Source organism: Schistocerca cancellata, chromosome 3 (genome assembly GCF_023864275.1).
Source record: "Schistocerca cancellata isolate TAMUIC-IGC-003103 chromosome 3, iqSchCanc2.1, whole genome shotgun sequence".
Classification (NCBI taxonomy): Eukaryota; Metazoa; Arthropoda; class Insecta; order Orthoptera; family Acrididae; genus Schistocerca; species Schistocerca cancellata.
In genome coordinates this window covers 321,248,242-321,272,584 of record NC_064628.1, presented here as the reverse complement: position 1 = coordinate 321,272,584, position 24,343 = coordinate 321,248,242, and the positions used below count along the sequence as shown (strand labels likewise).

At 36.9% G+C, this 24,343-nt stretch overlaps 1 protein-coding gene across 2 annotated transcripts in view; it reads left to right on the top strand.

The window, feature by feature from the left end:
- LOC126175015 (activating transcription factor of chaperone) overlaps window positions 1-21,760 on the top strand; it is a 55,188-nt gene extending 33,428 nt beyond the window's left edge. The window contains exons 1-2 of one of the 2 annotated variants that reach the window (XM_049921504.1): window positions 18,855-19,182; window positions 20,144-21,760. In XM_049921504.1, the coding sequence (XP_049777461.1) occupies window positions 19,164-19,182; window positions 20,144-21,165 (1,041 nt within the window). In that variant the 5' untranslated portion in view covers window positions 18,855-19,163 and the 3' untranslated portion in view covers window positions 21,166-21,760. Of the gene's footprint in view, window positions 1-18,854; window positions 19,183-20,143 lie in introns of those variants that run through there. The other variant, XM_049921503.1, reaches the window with a different exon arrangement.
- The last annotated feature ends 2,583 nt before the right edge of the window (window positions 21,761-24,343 follow it).

The window sequence follows — 24,343 nt, the reverse complement described above, 5'->3', positions numbered from 1 at the left end:
AGGTACTCAACTCGGAAGCTGTTCCAGCACGCTGATTCACAGCAGCTGCCAATAGTTTGGCAGTAGTTAGGAAGATTTCCAGCTGCTTACAAGTGTCAACCAACTCGTCCTGTGTTGCATTTTGGCTGGTGCAGTATATTTCAAGGCAGTGAACAAATAACTTTAAATTTAGCCCACTGACTATTTTTTAATCTGCAGAGCTAAAAAGTTACCTGTTTTTTTTTTTTAATAAGAATTTCTATTTAGGCAACATAAAAACCTGTGGTAAAAATTACTCATTTCCTAAAATGTTTTAATTTTAATTATAGACAGTAGCACACTTGAAAACAGTGTTAATTTATAATAAATGGAGATAATATATAGGGCTACTCCTCTTTAATGGAAAACTAGATGTAACACAGTATTTTAGTTATAAAATCTGCTACAGTAACTAAATCACAAAGGCCGATTTGCTACAAATTGCTTGTAGACTGTGCAAAGTACAATGGTAGCTTCTGAAAATTCTCAAAATTGCACATTTATCTGCTTTGATGTACAGCAAAATTCAGGGGTGATGTACTCTTTGGCTGAACTATGAACCACAAACACTGATTTTCTATGAAATCAATTTTGTATCCAAAACACCCTTACCAATAGCTTACAAAAAAATAGTTTTGTAAGCACCAGAAAATAGTCAGAATAACATATTTCTCTTGTAATTTTACGAGTAGATTAGAGTATGATTGTTTTAAATGAGGATAGGCTTACTGTTCTCAAAAAATTTCAAAGAGCACAGGTAAGCCTACAATTGATGATAACAGTAAGAGTATATTGTGGAACTCACGAATGTTTGAAATTTCACAGTATATCACATTACCAACAGTCACAATACATCGCAATACAAATGGTCATTGATGCAATCAATGAAAGATTACACAGAAGTGATGTGAACAGTAAAATGTAAGAATCTGGAACGGTAAATTGGCACACGATCTTGTACACATGGTCTCACACAAAGGAAAATTACCAAGTTGGCTTTTATATGTAAACAAAACTTGTGTATTGCCCAGATTTTTCACTTGGCTAATTTTGTGCACGCTTCTAAACTGTAGTGCCGAAAAAGAACAGTGCAGCGTGAGATTATCTTGATCAAAATTGCTAAAATGTGCAGCATCAACAAAGTATGTCTTCTGCCTGTTGCAGCTAACAATATAGCTTCAACAGCTGCAACACAGCGTGCCACCTTTACGGTGATTTGCACTCTACCCTTTCCATAATTGTTGATATTCAGCTTTAACCTTTGCTTTTCCTCAAAATATGTGCTCAATTTTATTGGATGCTGCTTCATTATATTTCATACTACTTGAGTATTTCGATGGTTTGTTCATGTGACAGTTTGCTCCATAACAGCATTATCCGTTAGCACAGTGATATTCCGGAAAAATGCTCAGCATCATCTTGCCCAATGACTTGTGGGTCTTGTCTATGTTTCTTTTTTTTGGGGTCATAGTGATGTGCCTCTGACTTGGACCTGGTAATTGGAGAGATGTGGTAGTCGTCTGGATTTGCCTGTCATCCCTGCAACATTTATATTGCTGTTTTGGTCCAGAAAGCTTTTTATATGGGTGTGAGCAGTCACAGAACCCAGCAAATGATTACTTTTGTCATGTTCAGAATCTGTCCACACTGGAATGGTCTGCAGCGCTTATCTACTGTAATAGGTTGGTGCATTGTTGTTGTATACTTCAACATCAGGTTTTAGCAGATACAGCTTGAGCTGTAGATTCATTTTACTTTTATTTGTGTAGTAATATGACGAAAGAAATTTAATTTTCAACTGTTTGGCCTCCTCCTCAATGGGGAAGTGATCATTTTTAGCTACCATCTACTCCAGTCGATCAGGCTTTGAGTATTATCAGCTTTTTTTCCAACTTTATCCAGTAATTGACCATGTAAAGTTATGAGCTCAGCTGTTTTGTACCCTAAAGGAGCTACAACAACAACAACAACAACAACATGTTAGTGGTCAGTAGTACTTTTTTGGTACTAATGAAAATGCAGTTGCGATTGTGCATCAACAGTCAGTTCATGCATGTGCAATCAATTCTTACTAGAGAATCCCCCACGCCCCCCCTCCCTCCCTCCCTCCCTCCCTCCCTCCCCCCCATGCAAAGCCATGATTGTGGAAAAATACCAAAGCCATTTCTTAATGTAATACTGAGATTCCTTTATGCTATCCGTAACAACACTGCAGTTGCTGAGTACCTTCACTGTATCTAAACTGACATAAAAGTCAACACTAAACATTTTGCATGCATCCCAAAGTGCACACTACAAAGGACATTGTAGAACAACTCTCTTAGCTGGAACATCACATGGTACACTGCCTATTGCTACTGCATATCGTCCTACCATGTCTCCTTACAGCTTTCTTGCATGCATGCCATTGTGTTATTAGACTGTTGTGGCTTAGAGGTTGCTTGGTAATAATATGAGCTTCATAACAAGATAATTCCACTAGCTTTTGGTTAGATGTGCAACTATTGCACAGGGATTCTGTAAATGATTCATTCCTTTTGAATGTTCTACATGTACAAATATGGTTGATGTGTGAATAGAACGATAAACCCTGAGTTTGCTTTGTGCCGCCCACATAGCAATGAGTGTGCAGTACCTTGACAAAATGACAACAAAGCAAGAAGGAGTTTCTGTCTGTTGGAGAAGACTGTGACAACTGCCTCGTACCTTGACATGTTACAGTTGTTGTTGTTTCCACAACTGGCTGCTGACACCGATAATTTCATCTGCCAACAAGATAGGGTATCCCCTCATTGAAGGGTTGGTGCTTGTCACCACCTAAACAACAAACTTTCATATCACTTAATTGGGCATAATTGTGAGGATGGTGTGGCTCAGTTCTCTTGGCTCCCCAGGTCACCTGACCTAACGTCTTGTGACTTTTTCCATTGGGGATACGTTAAGGACTGTGTTTACTTATCCCCACTGCCAAGAACACCAGAACAGCTCGGAGGATGCAGCAATCATGCTGTGGTGACTCTTAACAGGATGGTGCTATATAATGTATGGAATGAACCTGGTCATCACTTGGATGTTTATAATATGACCCAAGGGGCAGTCAGAAAACAAACTTGTTGAGTTAATGGTTCTGTTGAAGCATCAGTCATATTTATAAAATGTAATACTTTTGGAATATACAGTGCTTTTGAAACAAATGAATCATTTATAGTAGCCCAGCATTTGAACCAAGAAATTCAGTACTTGGTTTATTCAGAGTAACTTTGGGGGGGGGGGGGGGGCGGCAAGTAGAGAATAGTTATGCTTAGAGAAAGTATGTATTTCATTGCAGAACTAAATGGAACTAAAAAATCATTCACTCTATTTTTTCCAAGTGAAAAAAGAGCATATTACAAAACACTTTTATTTTCAACACTACCAATAAAACATTTGACAGAAATGTCGTAGAGAGAGCAACATACTAAAAATTTACAACAGGTCTACATCCTGACTCTGCAAACCACTGTGAAATGCATGGCAGAGAGTATGCCCCATTGTAACATTTCTTATGGTTTCTTCCCTTTTCTTTCACATGCAGTGTCTGGGAGGAATGAATGTCTGAATGCCTCTGTGCATGCTACAAGTAATTATTCTAATCTTGACCTCATGACCCCTACATGAGCAATATGTAGGGGGTTTTTGTATATTCTAGAGCAATCAATTAAAGCTTATTCTTGAAACGTTTGCTAGTTAATACCTATCTTCAAGGATCTGCCACTTCAATTTCTTCAGCATCTTGGTAATGATCTCTCATGGGTCAAACAAACCGGTGCCCATTTGTGCGCCGGCCGTGGTGGCCGAGCTGTTCTAGGTGCTTCAGTCCGGAACTGCGCGACTGCTGCGGTTGCAGGTTTTAATCCTGCCTCGGGCATGGATGTGTGTGATGTCCTTAGGTTAGTTAGGTTTAAGTAGTTCAAAGTTCTAGGGGACTGATGACCTCATATGTTAAGTCCCATTGTGCTCAGAGCCATTTGAACCATTTGTGCTACCCTTCTCTTCACATAAGACAAATAACACAAAGGAATTAAGTGAGAGTGATAAATTCAACAAAAACATAATCTGTGTTGTCATTTTCCATTTCAGTATTGTGCCATTGGAAAAGATATTCATAAAGTAGTGGAAATCTTGCAGTACTTCCTAGTCGTTCACCAGGTTACTGTGGATTTTTGATCAGAATGAACTATGTTTTAAGCTGTCAAACTTGTTGACTGTCAAAGCCCACAGTGTTGTGAAATAAAGTATTGGGCAGCTAAAGTTTTTTTTTTAATAATCGTTCCACCAGTTATTGGAATCCAAACTATTGAGGATTCAGATTTTGGCACCTGAAACTGAGCACACTGTTGTTTGATTATTACGTCATTATATGTGAGAATTTCTGTAGTTGTAATCAAAATCTTAATTATCGGGAAAAAAGGGATGGCCTCTTATGGGAAAGCAGTGTTTTTCTCGTTAAAGTGCACAGAGTCACTCGGAGCAAGACAAAATCAAATCACTGTGCAGGTTCCAGTTTTATCCTAAATAACCATCAGAAACAATGCAAAGATTATTGAAAGTGTAAGGTAGAGATTCATTTGTGAGTTTGAACAACATAAGAATTCCATTTGCTCCTCCTTTTTCTCTTCTACATTATAACAAAAGGAAATGTTAACCAAAACAGTTAATGCTTAGTTGTTGCAGGTAGCAGAAGGCTGGAACAGAAATTTTTCATGGTGGAAGATTCTGTAGAAAGGCACATATGAGATTTACTAAGTCATCGTTATGTGAATGTAACTCAGTTATACATTTCAGTTTCCTCATAGAATGTTTTTGCTCTTCATTTGTGAACTACCAGCTCTCCTTCAGGTATTTTGCTCACGGAATGTGACACTGAAATGCCTCCATATGCAGTAGGAGCTCTTCACATTTCATTCAGATATCAAAGTGGGACCAGTCAAATTACAGGTTAAAATTTTCATTTAGAGAATGGAGATAAAACTCATACTTCACATTAGAGCCCATACACAAAAGAAAGAACATTTAATGAATTTTGTCAAATCTAACCTAGCATCTAAGTAGGCTATGTCCTGGGGACATAATTACTTGAGGTTCAGTGGAAAATGTTATGGTCATGAATCTGAAAGCAAACTTGTGAGCTTACTGTTCAGGATTTTTTCCTTACTGTCAGTAATCTCCCTTGTTCTGTTACATTATGCGATGAAGTAAACGTTACTTTGTGTGCTTTAATTTTTTGCTGTTGTTGAAAGTATTGTCAAGGGCAACTGAGTGATATTTTATAGATACACTTTGTGGCTTACTCTCGTTCAGGTCAGATGTTTTGATGAGTTTTTACTGTTGATTAATAGTGTTGGCTTAGGCCAACTTCTCATCAGCATTTAATTTGGAGAAACACAGCTACGATCCTCAGTCAGGATCAGTTGCTGTTGCTAGAAACATGTCACATTTCTAATGTTCATGTTCTTGCTCTTTATCTTCAGTTATCTATAAAATTCCATCTTTGATCTCGATTGTTTGGATTTCTCCTCTTTAGTGCACTTTTAACACAACTTTCACTGTAGCTCATTGCAAAATGCACATACACATCACAAGACAGTGGAATGTCTCAATGTAACAGCTTGGTCTTGGAATGTTAATGATAACGTGAACACTTTGTTATGACCACTTTCTTTGTTTGATTTCTAAATGCCAGTTATTGACTGAAGATGCTGAGTTGCGGATAGGTACAACAAAAAGACTGCCAGAAAGTAAGCTTTCAGCCAACAAGGCCTTCGTCATTTGTAAGGTGATAGGGAAACACAGGAAAGAAGAGAAAGGAGGACAGGCACTGAGTATAGTAACGCATTAGAAAATAGTAAGAAAGGAAAATAGCACTGGGTTATGTGACGGAAGAAAGGCCATTTCTAATGCATTGCTATAATCTGTGTCCATCCTTCTTTCGTTGTGCTTATCTGAAACTTGAGTTGTTGCTATATGGTGAGTAGCAACTATCCTTTTCATAATATTGTTACATTCCTTCCTGGATTTTCTATTGTTCAATTACTGACTGGTGTAAAAAATGTGAGTTACTGACTTCTATTGTTTCTTAAGTCATCACAGTTTTCGGTAGATCTATAAGTACCATATGAGACACCTAAATAGTGTCATTTCTACTGGATGACACCAGAAATATCCAGTAGTACTATAAAATGTACAGTAAAACTTGGTCAAAATGGAATTGCATGGGATTGAAATAATTTTCTAAATTGAACAAGTTTCCGGATTACAAAAAACTCACTAGGCTACATAAAATTTGTCATGTATTATGCACAGAAGTATAAATTTGTAGTTAGGCAGATATTTACCTTCACTCCTCTTTGTTAGATGTTCATTTATTGTATGTTCTACATTAATTGATAAATAAAAAGGCATATATCTATTTTTACTCCTAACTTTAATTTAACTTCATGTTGTGTGTACATACATTTGATCCCTATGTTTATTTGCTTTACATTTCACTTTTTTTGCCATGTATCAAGGAGGGAAACCTCTCTGAATTTCCTGTTCAGAATTGTTTTTTCTATGCAGTTTTTCGCACTGTACAATAGTTACAACAGCTTGGTAGAATTTGTGTGTGCTGCAGATTGTATGAGGTCATTTATGCATGCGTTAGCTTCGTCAGATATGTAAATTTTTCCAGGGACATAATTTTGCTCCTCTGATTCTTCCTTTGGTTCTTCCTGGTCACCTTTTGTGTTTTGAATTTTTATTAAATCTGTTGCTGAAGTAAAAATGAAGTGAGTTGACAGAAAGTTGTCGCTTCGAATGCAGTCATCTGCACTTCATCAAATGTTTCACATTTTAATTAATTCACCGATAGTTGCTGCATTTTGTTTGGCTTTGATGGCTATAGAAGCATCATGTTCGTGACTTCCAAATCCCGCTTTGTTGAAGCACATGGTAACAGTTTTGGGCTTCATTGTTTCTTAAAGTATCACAAATTTGAGTTTTACCACATTTGAAATCAACATTATTTTGTGCGCAGAGAGATTATCTCTCTCTCTCTCTCTCTCTCTCTCTCTCTCTCTCTCTCTCTCTCTCTCTCTCTCTCTCACCCATCTCAATTACCATTTTGTTAAGTGTTAGCGACATATACTTTTTGTTCGACGTCATGTTATCACTTAAAGAGCTACTATTCCAACTGAAAGTGACAGAAAATAATGCAGTCCATGGTTAACAGATTGTCCTTCAGTGTGATAGCCTATAATCGAAACTTCTATTTCATGTAATAAGAACATGATACACTTCAGTAGAACCTATATGTACTCATCAATCAGATATATCAGTTATGTGCTCATGTCTGCTGGGGCAAGTTCATGCAAATCCTGAAGGGCTGTGGCTAGTTCTTGGTGAGCAGGTAACAATATTGAGAGACACGGGAGAAATAGATGAACAGCTCATATGCAATGATGTAATATGGGAAGATGCTTTGCAGCATAATAACACAATAATCGGTCAGTGACAATGGAAAATGAGAAATACTGACAAGCGGAGTGCTCACGAACGAACCATATACTTTGATGTACTGACACTGCATGTAACTTGTCCGTTGTTGCACAGAGCGGAGCGGTTTGATGTCCACACTTGTAGCACCATGCTGTACAGAACCTTGTTTTTTGCTTTTGTGCCACTTAAATACATTGTCAGGGCTGTACACTCTAGAGATGGGGAACTAGTTCACTGGTAATCGCTCTTTTTTGAGAACTGTTCATTTGTACTTGTTCGCCATTCATATGTGCATGGAATATGGTTCTTGTGAAAAATTAAAAATTAGTAGTGTAGGTGATTGAAGATGGAAGGTGCCAATAGGGGACACTTGCCTCCCCTCTGGAGTACATAGTTCTTATTCATTATAGAATTCTCACACACTTGTAGAAGTCATTTTCATGATTCTGAAAAATCTCTCGTTTAGCCAACTGTAGCGTTATGTGGCTGATGGCAGTGAAATAATATAAGGTGGCACGTGAAAAATCAGTCCCGCATACAGACTGCTCACCAATTACGCACAATTTGTTGACCACTATGACCAGAATAGATAAACATATAATAATTAGGCAGTAAAGAAATAACAAATAAGCTAATGCAAACAACTACTCTGAAACAATAGATGACAATTGTTGGGCAACAGTGAGCAGTCCAGACCTCAGGGCTGATTTTTCGTGCACCACTTTGTTCCACTGAAATAATATTGTAGAGGTTATCATATACTCTTTACAAAATGTGAGACCAGACACTCGATTATGAAGTGTGGGTTTCATTCGGTTGTAAGTCGGTTTGCCTTCCATAACAATGAAAATGCTGTTTTACCTTTGATAAAAAAAGGATGGAAAATGGCCACTCATGTGTGCCGTGCCGACTTCGTTTGCATGTGTTATAACAAAAAAAAACTTCCCTTTTCGTAAGTATGTCTTCTGCTGTTTATCAAAATAGTGAAGTAAGCTGATATGGCCTTTTGTTACCTGAAAAGATGTATTTATTACATACCACGTAATTTTTATGTAATTTATGTAGTTATAAAATACATTTTAGTTACCAGTCGTGGACGCTGAATAGAATACGAAAAGAACCAGTCAAAAAAGGTTTGAAACAGATCTAGACTGGGCATGCACAGCGAATGAAAGGAACAACAACTCAGTACTGAACTAACTGGGAGCAGTTGGCAGTGGAAATGCGACAAGTGGCTATGCAAAGAAGGATGAGTCCAGCCGAGGGAGACTGAGATTCTGCAAAACAGGTGGGAATGGGACCGAGGCTGGAACCAGACTGGCCGACATGCCGTTGCAGGATCGAGACTGAGCATTTCCCATTCCCAGGAACTAAAAGTAGAAAGCTGCGACTGAAGTGAACTGTGAAAGACCGTTCATTAGAATTCATTCCTTGCTCCTTCTGTTCATCTTGGTGAACCGTTCCTTTGGACCTGTTAGCTCGCGAATGACCCATCTCTAGTACACTCTTATGTTAGAAGTAGCCCCCTTGTACAGTTGTGAATAACTAATTTATACTGTAATACAGTAGTACTGTATGATACAATGAATGAATGATTGTCTTAAAATTTGGATTCCGTGTCCGTGCTAGGCACATTCAGCTTTATACAAAAAAATTAGCATATAAGAGGGTACTGAATGTGTCAGGACTGAATTATTTGTATGATGTGGGTAGATTTCTGAATTACATATGTTTTGCTTTGATCAACTTTACTGTATTCCAAGCTCATGTGGTTCCTGCAGTCACTAGTTCAATTCTGTTGTGTCCAATGTGTTGTATATTTTCAAAATTATGATTGTGAGCGGCAACTAAATAAACTTTTTGGGTTTTCCTTTTTCTTCTCCTCCTCCTTCTCCTCCTTCTTCTTCTTCGTCTTCTTCTTCTTCCTCTTCCCATATTTAAGTGGTACGAGTTAACGTTTTATTGTGGGCTGCTGCTGTAGTTTAGGTATGACACATTGAGCTGCGAGTAACAAATTGTCCTTCAGTGCGCTGGCGTATTATCGAAATCTCTCTTTCATATAACAAGAACATGCTACAGTTCAGTAGAACCTGCTCATGTAAGCTGGCGCATGTTCATGCAAATCCTGAAAGGTCGTGGCTAGCTAATGGTTAACAGGTAATGGTATTGAAAGAAACAGATGAACAGTTCATATCCAGTGATGTAATGTGGGAAGACACTTTGCAGCATAGCAGCACAATAATATGGTTGGTGACAAAATTGTTTTATTTTCGAAAGGTACTATACTAAGAGGAAAGATGGTGAAATTGAGCGTAGATGTACACTCGTCTAGCTTGTGACGTTGTAATGTGTGACGACTATGAGGCGGCAGCTGTGTAAAGAGACATGGTAGCTCTTAACTATCGTGTACACTTAAAATTAAAAGGAATGCCATTTTTTGCAAAGTTTCGATGAAATGTGAGTGAACTTTTAAGACCATTGTGTTACTAAAAAGAACATAGAAACTAATTACTAATGAATATTCCTTACTTTTCCTTTCACCAAATCATTAATACCAATGATCAGTTATTAATAAAATTAATTTAAAATATGTAATTTGAAGTCTGTCAAAGGCCTCCGTAGAAGTTTCTTCTCGACATTATAGAGAAAAAATTGTACACACTTGAGTGTGTACCAAGAGCATACAAAATTGTGGCTGCAAGCTCCTAAAGCCAATGAAATTTAGAGTTGAGAAAGTGCAGGAAACTGTTACTGGTGCAGATTTTCTCTGTTAAATGGGTGTTGTTGTGTGTACTTTATTAGTTAACTTACAGTCCTTAATTAAGCCTAATGTGTTTCCAGCTATCCACATCAATAAACAAGGAAAATGAGGATACGTTAAACATTTTGCACCATTCAGCATTTGCGGACTGACTTCGTCAGGATGCGTACACGCCAGGACAGCTGGGTAAAATATGGGAATTTTTTTTCATTAGAGAGAAAACTGGAAAAAACCTGGGAATTTTTCAGAATTTTTTTCCGGATATTTTTTTATTGTTTCAGTTAAATTTTTGTAATTTTGAGTTATAAGAACTGATACTCTAACAAGGAGTTTCACTTTTTTACAACAAGACATGGTGCACACACAGTGTCTTGAGACAGCAAAATGCGTCGAACACTTTAGGATGAGAACTGTGCAATTGCAACAACAAACTGCTTTTGATGAGCATGATGTCAGAACTGTTATCATTACTTTCATTTGAGGAGTTGCCAGTGGTCTAACGCACATGCACAGAGCTGAAGTTACATATGAGCAGCGTCTTTTCCCGCTTCTGCCTATTTGAAGTGTGGTTTTAGCTGTATAAGCAGTAGCAGCAAGCAGCCAGATGCTAGCTGTAAAAATTTATCTAGCATGCCCAAACTGCCAGATTCATGCATGTGCCAAGCAATCTGAGTTTGAGGAAGGGGGTAGTCCCCATGTGATCTGTGTTAATTTTTCATAATTTTTGCTGTTTTCTCTCTGTTTTGTCAAATAAAAACAAAACTGATTTCTGTGGCTGGAAGCTATCAAGTGAATGAAAATTCAGTCACAGTCAAGGAAGATAAAAATGTGATGTTAGTTTGTTTCCTGAATTTATTTTATTTTCACATTACTGGCAGTCAAGCATTACTCATGTCACAGAACGTGAAGTTATTTTTGTTGGTTTGCTGAAGAAATTTTGCTTTTATTAATCTTTTCCACAAAGACAGCCAATTTATTTGAAAAACTGTTGGTTGGTTTAAACAGTCTGCTGAATTTTAAGTGCACATTTTCATCTTCTGGCATTTATGGCATAATGTTTTAATAAAGAACCAAACATCAGATAATACAGTTCTGCTACTCAAGAAAATTGGCATGCCGAAAACCACACTGAAAAGCTGAATACCAGGTAGAGGTCTGCTTAATTGTGAATCAGGACATATGAATGCGCACTTTAAGCCAAATTATGCATTTTGGTATTAAATTCTGAAGCTCATTTGGTATTATGATGTCCTGTTTCTTTTAACACGTAACGTTGTCTTTAAATATGTCTGCTTGTGTCTGTATATGTATGGATGGATATGTGTGTGTGTGCGAGTGTATACCCGTCCCTTTTTCCCCCTAAGGTAAGTCTTTCCGCTCCCGGGACTGGAATGACTCCTTACCCTCTCCCTTAAAACCCACATCCTTTCGTCTTTCCCTCTCCTTCCCTCTTTCCTGATGAGCCAACAGTTTGTTGCGAAAGCTTGAATTTTGTGTGTATGTTTGTGTTCGTTTGTGTGTCTGTCGACCTGCCAGCACTTTCATTTGATAAGTCACATCATCTTTGTTTTTAGGAATATTTTTCCTACGTGGAATGTTTCCTTCTATTATAACCATATATTTAAATTTTCACTTGAAGATGGCTATGCAGTCAAGTTTGATTAATAGTATTGAATAAAATGTTTTGTTTGAAATATATTGACAGCTTTAGCAGAATTTTACAAATTGCCTGCCATCAACACAATGTTTTTTCGATCACAAGTCATGTGTCAACATTTCTCTAGTACCTCCTCTAGGCTTGACATTACATTTTAATTTGTGTTGTTCACATCTTTAAATTTACAGAATGCCATTCTTCGGTAAATTATAGTCTGGCAGGACACCGTATTTTATCATTGTAACTTCCCAAAAGGCTTTACATTTACTCCTGAAGTACAATATTAACGTCAAGTTGTACAGTTTCTTGACTTCACAGAGAAACCTTGTGGCTTTACAGAGAAATCTTGTTAATTTTTTATACTGTTTGAAAATAATGAAAAGCTTCTTGTCCTTAGTTGTAGCATTTGTAGCATGTACAAGGAGAGCTTTTTTACAAGAAATTTTTATTCCTTCTAACTAGCTTTGTGCAGTGCTGCGTTCATATGAACTCGATTGGAAAAGCTACATAATAGTATTTCAGTTGTAGAGTCTAGTTTTGAAATGAATGTTACGCCAAAGATTACTTTGTTATTTTGCAATCCTCAATGGATATGAATTGCTCTAAGTACAGTAACTCCATATGTCCTCTCCGAACAACATGCTGCAGTGCTGCACCTGGTTATCTGATGCCCAGATATGCACGAAATTCCAAACCGAAATGCATCAAAAAGCATACAAGCAGGCCAAAACCAAGCACAGACCACCTGTGTCGCAATAGCTGCACATGCACAGTAATGCCTGTTTCCTGACACTCTCTGGCTGTTTTGCAAATTAAACTATTTGTAACAGATCATGGGAAAAATATTCTTAATAGTGGTTTTAGAAATGTTACCTTCAAAGTAAATCTCCTTTTATACAAGATGGATAATTTTACGTGTGAGAATGTGTTATGAATTTCTTATCTCACAGAGTGTTTGATTCTTGCTCAAAACGTAACACCTTGAGGACCCGCCACTGAGAAAAATTTTGGGCCCAGAGAGCCAGCCATTTATGCCATGATTTAAAAATTTTACTGGCGTGTTTGTGATTGATTAATGTTAAAGAGCAACACACAAAAAGGAACCAATGTGACATGTGAAAGCTTAGCTATGCTTGTAGCTATACTATATGTACATTAATTTGAACCATTAACTTTTTCTATTTGGGTTTTCGTGCTGCTTAACTGTGGTATTGTTGTTGGTTGTCCTCTGAATATCTGGTCATTGGCTGGCAAGGTCACGTGACACGAGCTATAATTGGCTGACAAAAGCAGTTTGCAATCTTTGTTTCAGTGCTTGGGAAGCCAATGTGCTGTATTTGGTGGACTTCATGTTTACACCTTCATAATAAGAAAATGTGCAGTGTACATGTTGCTGCCCATCAAAGATCTTTCAAAAACACATTGTTTTTTCATTGCATTTCATTTCCTAAAGTACTGCGAAGTTCTATGCTGATGTATAAAACCTTTACCATTCAAAGGATTGATGATATGTTTTACAGCTCCAGCTGTCACTTGACCCAGAAAAGTGTATTTTCACTTTGGAAAAATTGTATTTTCACCCAGGTAAAGGTGTATTTTTAACTGGGAAACCAGCGATTTTTTTTTTTCCCCCACGTATACAAATTGAGTATATACAAAAATTTAGGGCATTTATGAATTCCAGTGCTCCTTGCAAAAGCAACAATAGTTACTGCACCCTCTGTATCAACACATTACAATTTTCTGTTAAAATTGTATGTCACTACGCTTTGGTATGTCGTTACCCTGATCTCCAGTTCTGGGAGACTTTCCCAAAATCTAACCCTTTTCCTAGACCTCTCCAGTCCTTTTCCTTCACCCTTCTTGCATTCCCTTCAACCCTTCTGCCTGAAGAAGGAGCTTTTGGCTCCAAAAGCTTACCAGTCGCAACAGTGTGTGTTCTGCCGCTGCTTGGTGAAAAGATTTTTTATCTATCCAGTTAAATAATTTTACCAGCATACTTTCAGTAATATCAGTATTTTTTTGTACCTCTTATTTGGAAATAAGTCCATCAACTGTTGATAAAACTCCATTCAAAATAACATGTTGTGTCATCCTTACAAAGAAATCCTCAGTAACATGTAATATAGGTCATCTGATTCCAGGACCAACAAGGTATGCCTTCTCTTGCATTGCAAATGAATACTCAGCTGTCAAATTATTCCTTCCTCCATCAGTTTAAAACATTATACTCACCCATTCCAATGCTGAAAGAGCAAGTCACGCAGTGAGTCTGCCGAAAGTCCATGGGATGAATATGAAGGTCGTCTGAATTTCAGAGCCACAGTGTCTCTAGAAACACTCAAAAGATAACGGGGGTTATTACATTTGATGATACGAGGCAAGACTATGAAGTGGTGAACAAGATACGTTTGGTACTATAAGAAATTTTTGGGAGAAATGGGTAGAGATGTTTCCTTTCAATTCCAATATGTTTGTTACGGTAGATGAACAACTTGTTGCATTAAGGGAAACCACCTTTTCCACCAGTATATGCATAGAAAATTAGCAAAGTGTGGCATCAGGCTCTCAGTGCTTTCTGACAGTGAAACAAATTACATATGAAATATTCAATCATATACTGGGAAATGGTAGTATCCCTGAAAAGAACCAAGACCTAACAGTTTTAATTGATGTAGGAGGGGATAACATTACCTTTGAGAACTTTTAGACCACTCATGAGCTAGGACAGATGCTAATGAAAAGTGATAACGCAACAATTGGAACTGTGCTAAAAAGAAGCCTTCTAGCCCACAAAAACTGTTGCAAACCAGGGAGATTTATAATCTCATACGCATTTGCTTTCACTAAAGACGCAACACTTTTATATACATCCCAAAGGGGGAAAAAAGTGTTACTCTGCAAAGCACTCTGCACCATAATGCAGAAGTTAGTGATAACAGCAAAGGAAAACTGCTAATTATTTTAAATTTAAAAACATAAAAGGAGCTGTGGACACACTAGGCAAGATGATGGTGAATTATACAGCAAAAAAAAAAAAAAAGCCTAGTGTGTTTTCACATGTTGTTGACATGTCTGTATGAAATTGCTATTGAAGGCAATTTATCCCCAATGGTAAGCAAACACACTGCAGAGAAGACTGTTCCTAGAAACTCATGGCGAGCAGGTAATTAATGGAGAAATAGAGAGACGAGGATGTTGTCCACATCGAAAGAAAATTATACGAGGAGTAAGAAGAGAGGCAAATGTCATCTACGAGGAAAACCTGACAACAAAAGTTTAGTGAAGAGAGCTGAGTGTAAAAAAATTCACTTTCGAGAAACATCTTAACATCTTACATATCCATGTAAAAACTGTTAGTAACAATTAGGCATAGGGTTGTAAAAATATAGCAACACCTCATTTTAATATATCAGTTATTGTGTCATTGTACTATTCTGTATGCAGTTGAAAGGTTAGTGCATTATAGTGTCTAAATTATAAATTTAGTTGTGGTTTCAATACACATACGTTAAAAAGTATACCTACAGGAAACAGAAAGAAAATTGGGTCATTTTGACCCAAACACCTAGAAGCATGTACAAAATAAACACAGTAGCAGACTTAATGGGATGGTTCCTTTGGCGAGGGAAAGGCTTTGAGCTCGCTCCTTGTGCTACTGCCCAAGCCAACCTTGTGCTCAGTCTTTACTGACCTTGTCATCAACATCATTTTTCTTCCTTTGACAAGATAATTTTACACATAATGAATTTGTCCATATGTTCTGCCTGATGAATTTTGGAAGTCTGTATGTCTCCTTAGATGACAGATGATGTGTTGTAGAAATGGTATTTATGAGCTGTTTATTCTGGTGCTAGTTATAGGCTTTATTTTGAAATATTACAATATCTTTCTTCAAATCTGTGAGTCCTCATTTTCTGACTGGAAGTCATTCTATTTTGGAAATTGTCTATCTTGTATTTTGATACCAGTTGTCAGTATGTTTAATTAAAACTGCACATATTAATAGTTTGCACCTATGACATCTTGAAGAGTGTAGTGCACTAAATATTTTAGAAATAATTTTTTTAAGCCTCTGTAAGCAACCAATGTTGTGGACTACTGTAGTATGCTATAGTGCTTCAGTGGCTGATCCTTTTGAAGTTATGTGGAATACTAGAATGAGGTGGTGAAGGGGGTCTGGGGGGCGGGAGGGGGGGGGGGGGGGAGACAGAATGGAAAGAAACTATCCCAAAGCAGATAATAAGATGAAAACAGCTTTTCAGTCACAAGGCATGTTGTCCATATCTCATTTTCATCACATTTGCAAAAGGATTCTTTCTGCATAGTGGATTCATGTTAGATCAGAGGAAGCTCATGTGAAAAAGCTTCATTTTGAGTTCTGGTGGTGGTATGCACTTTAACACAAGCATATTATAATTAACAAATATATTTGACATTTTTTCTAGATACCAACAAGGTATGCAGAATTTGACCTCACGTGCCACAAAATTCACTGTTGAGTGCTCTTCCTTTATATAAACCTAACAAAAGGATCTTAGAGACTGGGCCACATCAGTTTTCTTCATACATTAAGGATTAGGAAGTCAGTCCTCAGCATAAGTTTTCTAAAGTAGTGTAATGTTTATAAAGTACAGTACATGACATTGACAGTGCCAAAGATGAAATTTCATCTTTGTTACTATCATTGTCATCATTTGCTACTGTATTTTAAACTTAAGTTTCCCTGTAGTACAACCAGTTTAATCTTTAGAGCTGTCAGTCAAATTTAAATGTTGTGTTTAATGCTGGCAGCCTACTTTCAACTGTATGTTCTGATGATACTCTTGTTCATCTGAAGAGCGAAACCGGTAAATAAAAAAATACAAAGTGTGACTTGTGATTATTTTCAATAATATGAATGTAAAATTAATAATCTGTAGAATGGAAGTAAAATTTCGCTAGCTTTCTATTTATGTCTATGGGGAACAAATTTTTTTAAAAATGTCATTGAGATTAAATTAGTAACCAACTTTTGCAGTGAGGAACTGAAATCTATGTTAAAGGCTTTAAGCTGTGTCCCATTCACATGGGTAGTTGTAATATCACTGTTAATAAAGCATTGATAAATATCTTGGCAATCTGGTAGATTGAATTTTCCAAAATTATCTCATTGTAACATATTAAAGGGATTTCTACAGAATACTGTGTAGGACAAAAAATGTGCAGTATGTGATGTTTCATGAAAACTGCAGCAACTCCACACATCGACAAATAAATTGACCAGTGAATGTTGAGGTATGCTATTTCAGTAGCTGATGGATCTTACCATTTCATGGGAGTTGCCTGTGCCTTGTATTGACTTGAGTCTGAATACTTTGCAGTATTCTGTAATTTTTCAGTTGAGTTTATACTGTGTGAATGTGATTGACTTTAGGAATATTCTGTGAATGTGATTGACTTTAGGAATATTCTGTGAATGTGATTGACTTTAGGAATATTCCATGTGCTATGTTAAACATTGTTCACACAGGTCTTGACTTCTGAGTTAATACATAGTCTTCCATTTTGTATATACAATCATTTACCCAGAAGAGAAAGTGATAATGTTGTGCTCTGCTTCTCTAGGCGTGTGTTACCTTCTAAAAGGAGTATTATACCGCTACATTTATGTTCAAGTTTAAGGGATTGGTATTGTTGCATTGTGTTAATTCAGTTACTGTATTTACATCCTATAAAAGAAAAGGAAAGAGCTGGCTCTTCAAATACTGAAACAGCAAGGGCCCTATTATATGATCTCCAGAGTTTTAAAGAAGAACAGCACAGAAAAATCATACTTCAATCAATTATGGGAACCAGTATTCCTTGGAAAAACAATTTGTACAAATATGATAAAATTTCAATTTTTTTCTTTGTCCCAAATTTAACAGAAGTAATCATTCCAATTATATTAGTGAAAGATGCTTATATTCATTTTAACCAAAAGAATGTGTATAAACCCATTTACTTGGAGTTGTTTGGAATAAAAGTAGTTTCTGTGATTATCCAGGTTGCATCTAACTCGTACTGGATACCAATATTTATGTATATTAAAATCAAACTCTGCTAATTGCTGTATGTGAGTCATTCATCCAATCTCTGTGTGCATGGTTTCTTGTGAAAAACTTCCCCAAAAGTACTTCATACTCTTCCACTTTTATAAGATTAATAAAGTTACAGGCAAAAGTAAAAGGCAGTGCATCGAATAACTGGTTTCATTAAGTCTAAATAAACATAGGTTTTGATGTAATTTAACAAAACTTGCATTTATTCCAATTCTAGGAGGAGCTTGAGATTTGATTTGCAGTAATGCATCACTCTAGAAATACTTTAATGGCAACAAATACCAAAGACAGGAAAAATAATGTGAAGAAATGTTTTTATAGGATACCCATGTGTCCAAAAAATGCAAAAGCCTGTAAAAAACTGAACTTCATTAAGCAGAACAAATTAGGCAAAAAGTAGCCAGTCAGACTGCATCTTAAATATGCAGAGCGCCTGGTTGCATAATATACTGTAAACGTAGTGTGAAAAAGTAAGGCTTCATTAGAATATGGGGACATGTGATGTTACATTTTATTCATTTGTGATTATGATTGCTTAAATTCTCATTCTTCCTTGTAAAATTTTAAAGAACAGGCTCAATAAAATAATAGCTTCTTGTGCTTAGTTGCAAAGGTTTGTGCCACTTGAATGATGATGCATAAGGATATTGCGAACATGATAACCTCAATCACTTGACATGTTTACATTGTATCAGGTTCTATTATTGATTGTTGTTGTCAAGTAAGCTGCCTCCCCACTCCTCACCTTGAGGCAGCTCTAGAGAGGGGACACTTATCTCCAGTGGAAGGGAGGAGGCTCAGATAGGGCAGCCAGCAGAGGAGGCAGTCTGCGTCCAGCTGTGTGGCAGGACAGATGTGTTCACTGTGAATAGCCTGTTGCTAGTCGCATGTTGCACTTTTCCCATGTGTTCCTTCATTTACTATAGCATGCAGTACAATTACCTGTACTTGTGGGACCGTGAAATTATTGTAAATTCAGAGAAATTGGTGAACCGAAGGTGAACATTTAATTTCTTGGGTGCAGAGATTTTTTCTCCCCCAAATTGTGGACAAAGTGTTTGCACAAAATTAAGAAAACAGCTGTCAAGATAATTTGTAAAGAAGATTATACTTTGGATAGTTACAAGTTATGGCTGCTGCATTCTTTGGTATGTAATATTGCAATGGCTTTAAAAGTAAAAGTGTGCAGTATATATAATTATATATTTCTTTTGTGATTGATGCAACTATTTTTTGCCCTGGTGTTTACATACTTCTGCGCTGAGCATGTAATGTGTAGGTACACAATTGAATTCAGTGGTAGATGACTAATTGTGTTATGTTTAATTCATACACTAAAGTTCAGTTTCCCATTGGTTTCATTTGTTTTGTAATGTGTTAGCACTAGCTTCAGCATTGTTTAGAAAACACTGAAGTCTCAACTGCATAATTACTGATAGAGGGGTTTAACATTATAAAGTATTGCCTGATAACAACATACCAGATGTTGGCATGACTATCTAATAGAAACACCACAAAATGATTGCCATATGATCAGTCAATTTAACTTGGTAAACATTCATTTGAATAGCTGTTCTCCAGTATCTAGTCAGTTTACTGAGATGTACTGTATTGCAGCTGTGTGACATCATAATCTTACTGTGTATTCTAAATTATTGAGCATTTTTATGAAATATGAGCAATGTGATGTTAAGTGCTCTTGACTGTATTATTACGCAGTGAGACAAATATGGAGTACATTAGCATCAAGAATTATGACAGTTATTTTTATTTTTTGTGGTAAAATTATGAGATTAACAAAAGTTAAAGGAAGTTGAAAATAAAGAGTGACTTTCAAAGTTTTAACACATTCTTGATAGTAATGGCATTAGGGGGGGGGGGGGGGATAAGGAAAACAGCAGTAATTTTGTACCATGCAGTATTTTAATTTGTGACATTCTCAATTGAAACACAAAAGTCACCAAATGAGTTTAATTCAACTCAGGAAATGTTTTGTCTAATGTAGTTTCATCTGTACTGAAATACACATACAATCATGCAGTTAATTTCATATATATATGATTTTTCAGTTGACAGTGTTACTGAAATATTTTTACTTTTGTTATGCAGAACCTTTCAACAATTGGTTGGAGGAGAAGACTGATCTACCTATTCTGGAAGATTTACCAGTGGAGCAACCTCGTGATACTTTCTATGGTGTCAGAGCCCCACTACATGAGGCTGTGAAACAACAGTCACTGGTGGCCGATGCCTCTCACATTTCCAAGGAGGTGCTTCAACCATCACTGTCTGCCCCTGTCTCTCAGACAGAGACACTGCTTCAAGAATTTGAGTCTGCATTTAGAGAAGTTGAACTAAACAATGGAACCCTCACACCACCTCAGAGTCCCACAATTGCAAATTCTGTTACTCATTTCTCACCAACAGATAGTGTTGTATCTAACGATGCCTTTCTCATTTCGGAGCCACACATTCTCCCCATCCATGCCACTGCAGTTCCAGTAAATGTTACTGCCGTTGGCCCATTCATAGAAGTAATTTCTGAAAAGAAAGATACATTTTTCACCAACCTCGAACAGATGGTCCCTTCTACTCCTGCGCCAGATATTGCAAAAGAATTAGCCGACGTAGATGAGCTGGTACGATCTCGAGCAGAAGACATGGAAGTCAGCAGTAATGCGTGGCAAGATGTTAACTGCAGGTTCACAAGTGATTCTAAAGATGGATACGAGCCTCATGTGTTACCACTGAGCCCTAGTACAAGTTCCAACAGCAGTTTTGAAAGCAGTGAAGAAAGTGCTGATGACCCTGAGTGGGTTCCAGCAGCAGAACAGTTGTCTTCACCTGGGCCACAGAAATCATCAGGAAGGAAAAGAGGTTCTTCATCTAAACCTTATGCTCGTCCAGGGGTGGAAGAAAAGAAATTACGTAAAAAGGAACAAAACAAAAATGCTGCTACCCGCTACCGTCAGAAGAAGAAGGCAGAAATTGAAGAAATCTTGTCAGAAGAGAGAGCCCTGGAACAGAAGAATTCTGAACTTACACAGAAAATAACTGATCTGTCACGTGAAATAAAGTACCTGAAGGGGCTCATGAGGGATGTGTTTCGAGCAAAAGGACTGATAAAGTAATGTATTTAATAATTCAGTGAATGTATCATTTGGTCTGAATTGTTAGCATTAGCTCCATGCCATAAGTTCTGTTGAGTACAAGTACTTAATTATTAGTTAATGATCCTAAGGCGTTTACCCAAGGAAATTTAAACTTAGTGCAAATGGAAAGGCTGTTTTTGTGTGAAGTGTTAATTCATCCTTTGGACAGTATTCTGCAGGGTGGTTACACTGTCTCCGCTGGTTCACTATACCATTGTGTGCGTTGTGATTGTAGATAGCTAACTCGCATTGTGATGACGTACAATGTACTGATGCTGAGAATGGCGGTTGTTATCATATCACTACCCACACAGTGGTATGGATGCAATGTATTTGCTTCATTGTTTTAATCTGTCATCAGTCAGGCATTTCTTGTGTGCTGTTAAAATATCAATGGAATATTAACTTAAACTCTTTAATGAGACACGCTGTTAGGTAAGTAAATAATTTTAGAATAGTTTAGTTTTCTTCTACTTGTGTGTGTGTCTCATACTTTATATTTTTTACTTGGAACTTTTAAGTCTTATTACTGTAAACACTGAATGAGTAATAAATGGAGAACCTGGTGGAAAAATGTTTGTTGTCACTTACATGACTTCATGCTTTAGTCGTTTATAGAATTGTCATCATTCATTTAATTTTGGTTTAACACACCTGTCTCACTTCTTAAGCAAGCAAGACATCATTTTAAAATTTGTATTTTATCCTCCCCCTTCTCTCTCTCTCTCTCTCTCTCTCTCTCTCTCTCTCTCTCTCTGTGTGTGTGTGTGTGTGTGTGTGTGTGTGTGTGTGTGTGTGTGTGTAATGTAAAGTAAGAGTTCCTGAAGAGTAGTTTTAAAGTTATGTGATACCAGATAACCCTCAATTCTAAATAAGGGAGGATTACAAAAAGTTTCCAGAGCTACTCTTTACCTCCTCCAACAGGAAGTGGTTAACATAGCTTCTGATTTTGGTGAAATGGTGTTCGCAAAGCTCTGCACATGCTGTCATAGATTTTTTCCTCAAAACTCATTTCACACTAATTCTGAAATGACAGCATCTATTTGTAATATAATAAGAAAGATTGAGGTGGTCAGCCAACTGAGTAATGACCTATTTTCTTATGATCACATTGTTTAAGACTATTTATCTCTTGACTCTTCTAAGAACCACGAAGAAAACACAAACCATATTATTTGTGGTACAACTTTAGACCAACTAGATTTATCATATCTAGTGAAGTCAACAACTCTTTGAAACTTCCTGGCAGATTAAAACTGTGTGCTGGACGGATGCTTTAACATGGGACCCTAAGAACCTGCCAGGAGGTTTCAAATTGGTGCACACTTGGCTGCAGAGTGAAAATTCATTCTGGAATCAGTAACTCTTTGGTTAAATCTACTGTGCAGTTTTGCAGCAGCCAGATTTTGACAAATTTTAATTCTGCTAAAGAAATCACTCTTAAATTAGAGGAATGACCCTTCCATGATAGCATATTACTAAATAATATCAGTTAGTGCACTTCGAAAAAATATTTTTGGGCAAGTTGGTGCTGTGGGAAACATTAAATTTCATTCGGAAGGTGTGGAATTTACATCCCTGTGTGTATCAACTTTGGGTTTTTCTAGCATTTTTCCACAACCTTATGCTATTCAAAATTTCTGGTCAATCTCTAATTACCCTATTGTTGCTGGGGTATTAAACTAATATTTTCCTTCCTTCCAGGCTGTTAAACTGTTATGTTGATGAACAGCATTCATGTGAATATGTAAATGGGCACCAAATTTTGCAGAGAGACTTTTCTGGTATTTGAATTTTCTTTTATGGTGTCATGCTAGTCTCTCCAGTACATATGTGGCTTCTACAGCTGACATTTTCCAAAGTGACAGAATAAAATTAAGACACACATTTTACAGTGATTTTGAGTATCCAGTGTATACCTCGCTTACATGTCATCAAATACGGCTGAAGGCAGTTATTTCTGTTGTATAGTATTGTGTGCCTTTATCCGTACAATAGAAGTAACAATGCAGTCATAGACTAAAGAATAAGTTTTTGAAGCTAAAATTTCTCAAAGTTAAATAATGCATACTTCTATAAAACAATATAAGGTAAATATATTGTAGATTCCTGGCACAGGAGATGTGCATTATATCTTTGCAGCACGTTTTAAGGTATTAAGTGTTGGAAGTTGCTCAGGCATTATATGGTGAATAAATATTTATGTATGTTAGTGTGTAGTTTCTGAACTGTGAGAAGTGTACAGACAGCTTAATAGTTCAGAATAAATGTGTGTGTATTCATTAGAAAGTTGGAGTCAGTGATACATCAAAGTTTCACAAGCACAATAGCAGCTAAATTTCATGTCAGACAAATGTGATTATTGGGTGAAGTACGTGGCCCGTTTAAAAGTGAAGCAGTTTTGTAAGAAAGAATACATTGAACAGAAAAAGGCAAGCAATTTTACAGAACACATTTTTATTTAGTAGTAGGAAGTGAATGGATGATTCAAACAAAGTGTTACCAGTGCTTGTGAAAGACTCATTATTGCTGTATCTAGGTGGTGTACAGAGTTTGAGGGATAGTTTAAGCTCTTGTTCATAGAAGACAGTTCTTCCTAGTATGCACGTAACAACCAAATAGAACTATTATGTGACAAGAGAATGTTAGGCAGTGCTGAGTTGAGTTTTGCCTAAGTCAGTTTTGATTTGCAGGATGCCAACTACCAAAAGTATCAGACACTAAATGTTAGGACTTGTCTGTTACCGTCATAGAATTTCAGCATAGTGGTGATTCAATGAAAAAGTTGCATTGGCTGACAAGTTGGTACTGGTACTCCTTTACAATTTTAGGCATGCTCTCAGTGCCTACTTCGTGCAGTGTGACTGCTTTGTTTCACAAATAAAGATTTTAGAAATAAATGACCATTTTCTACAGATTAGGTGCACTGATAGGAATAGAGGACAAAATTTCATCTGCTAAAATCAGCTGTATACTTCAGTATACTGGTGAACTTATTTCTGTTTATGTATACAGTCTCACATCATAGTTTTACATAGTGGTTTTGCTCAAATGTTTCTGCTGTCATGAATTATGTCAGTCACATAAAATTGTAACGCCTTCAGTTTGTGAGGTATCAACTAAATGGTGTGAGGCAAGAGGCAAGATACCTCAATGG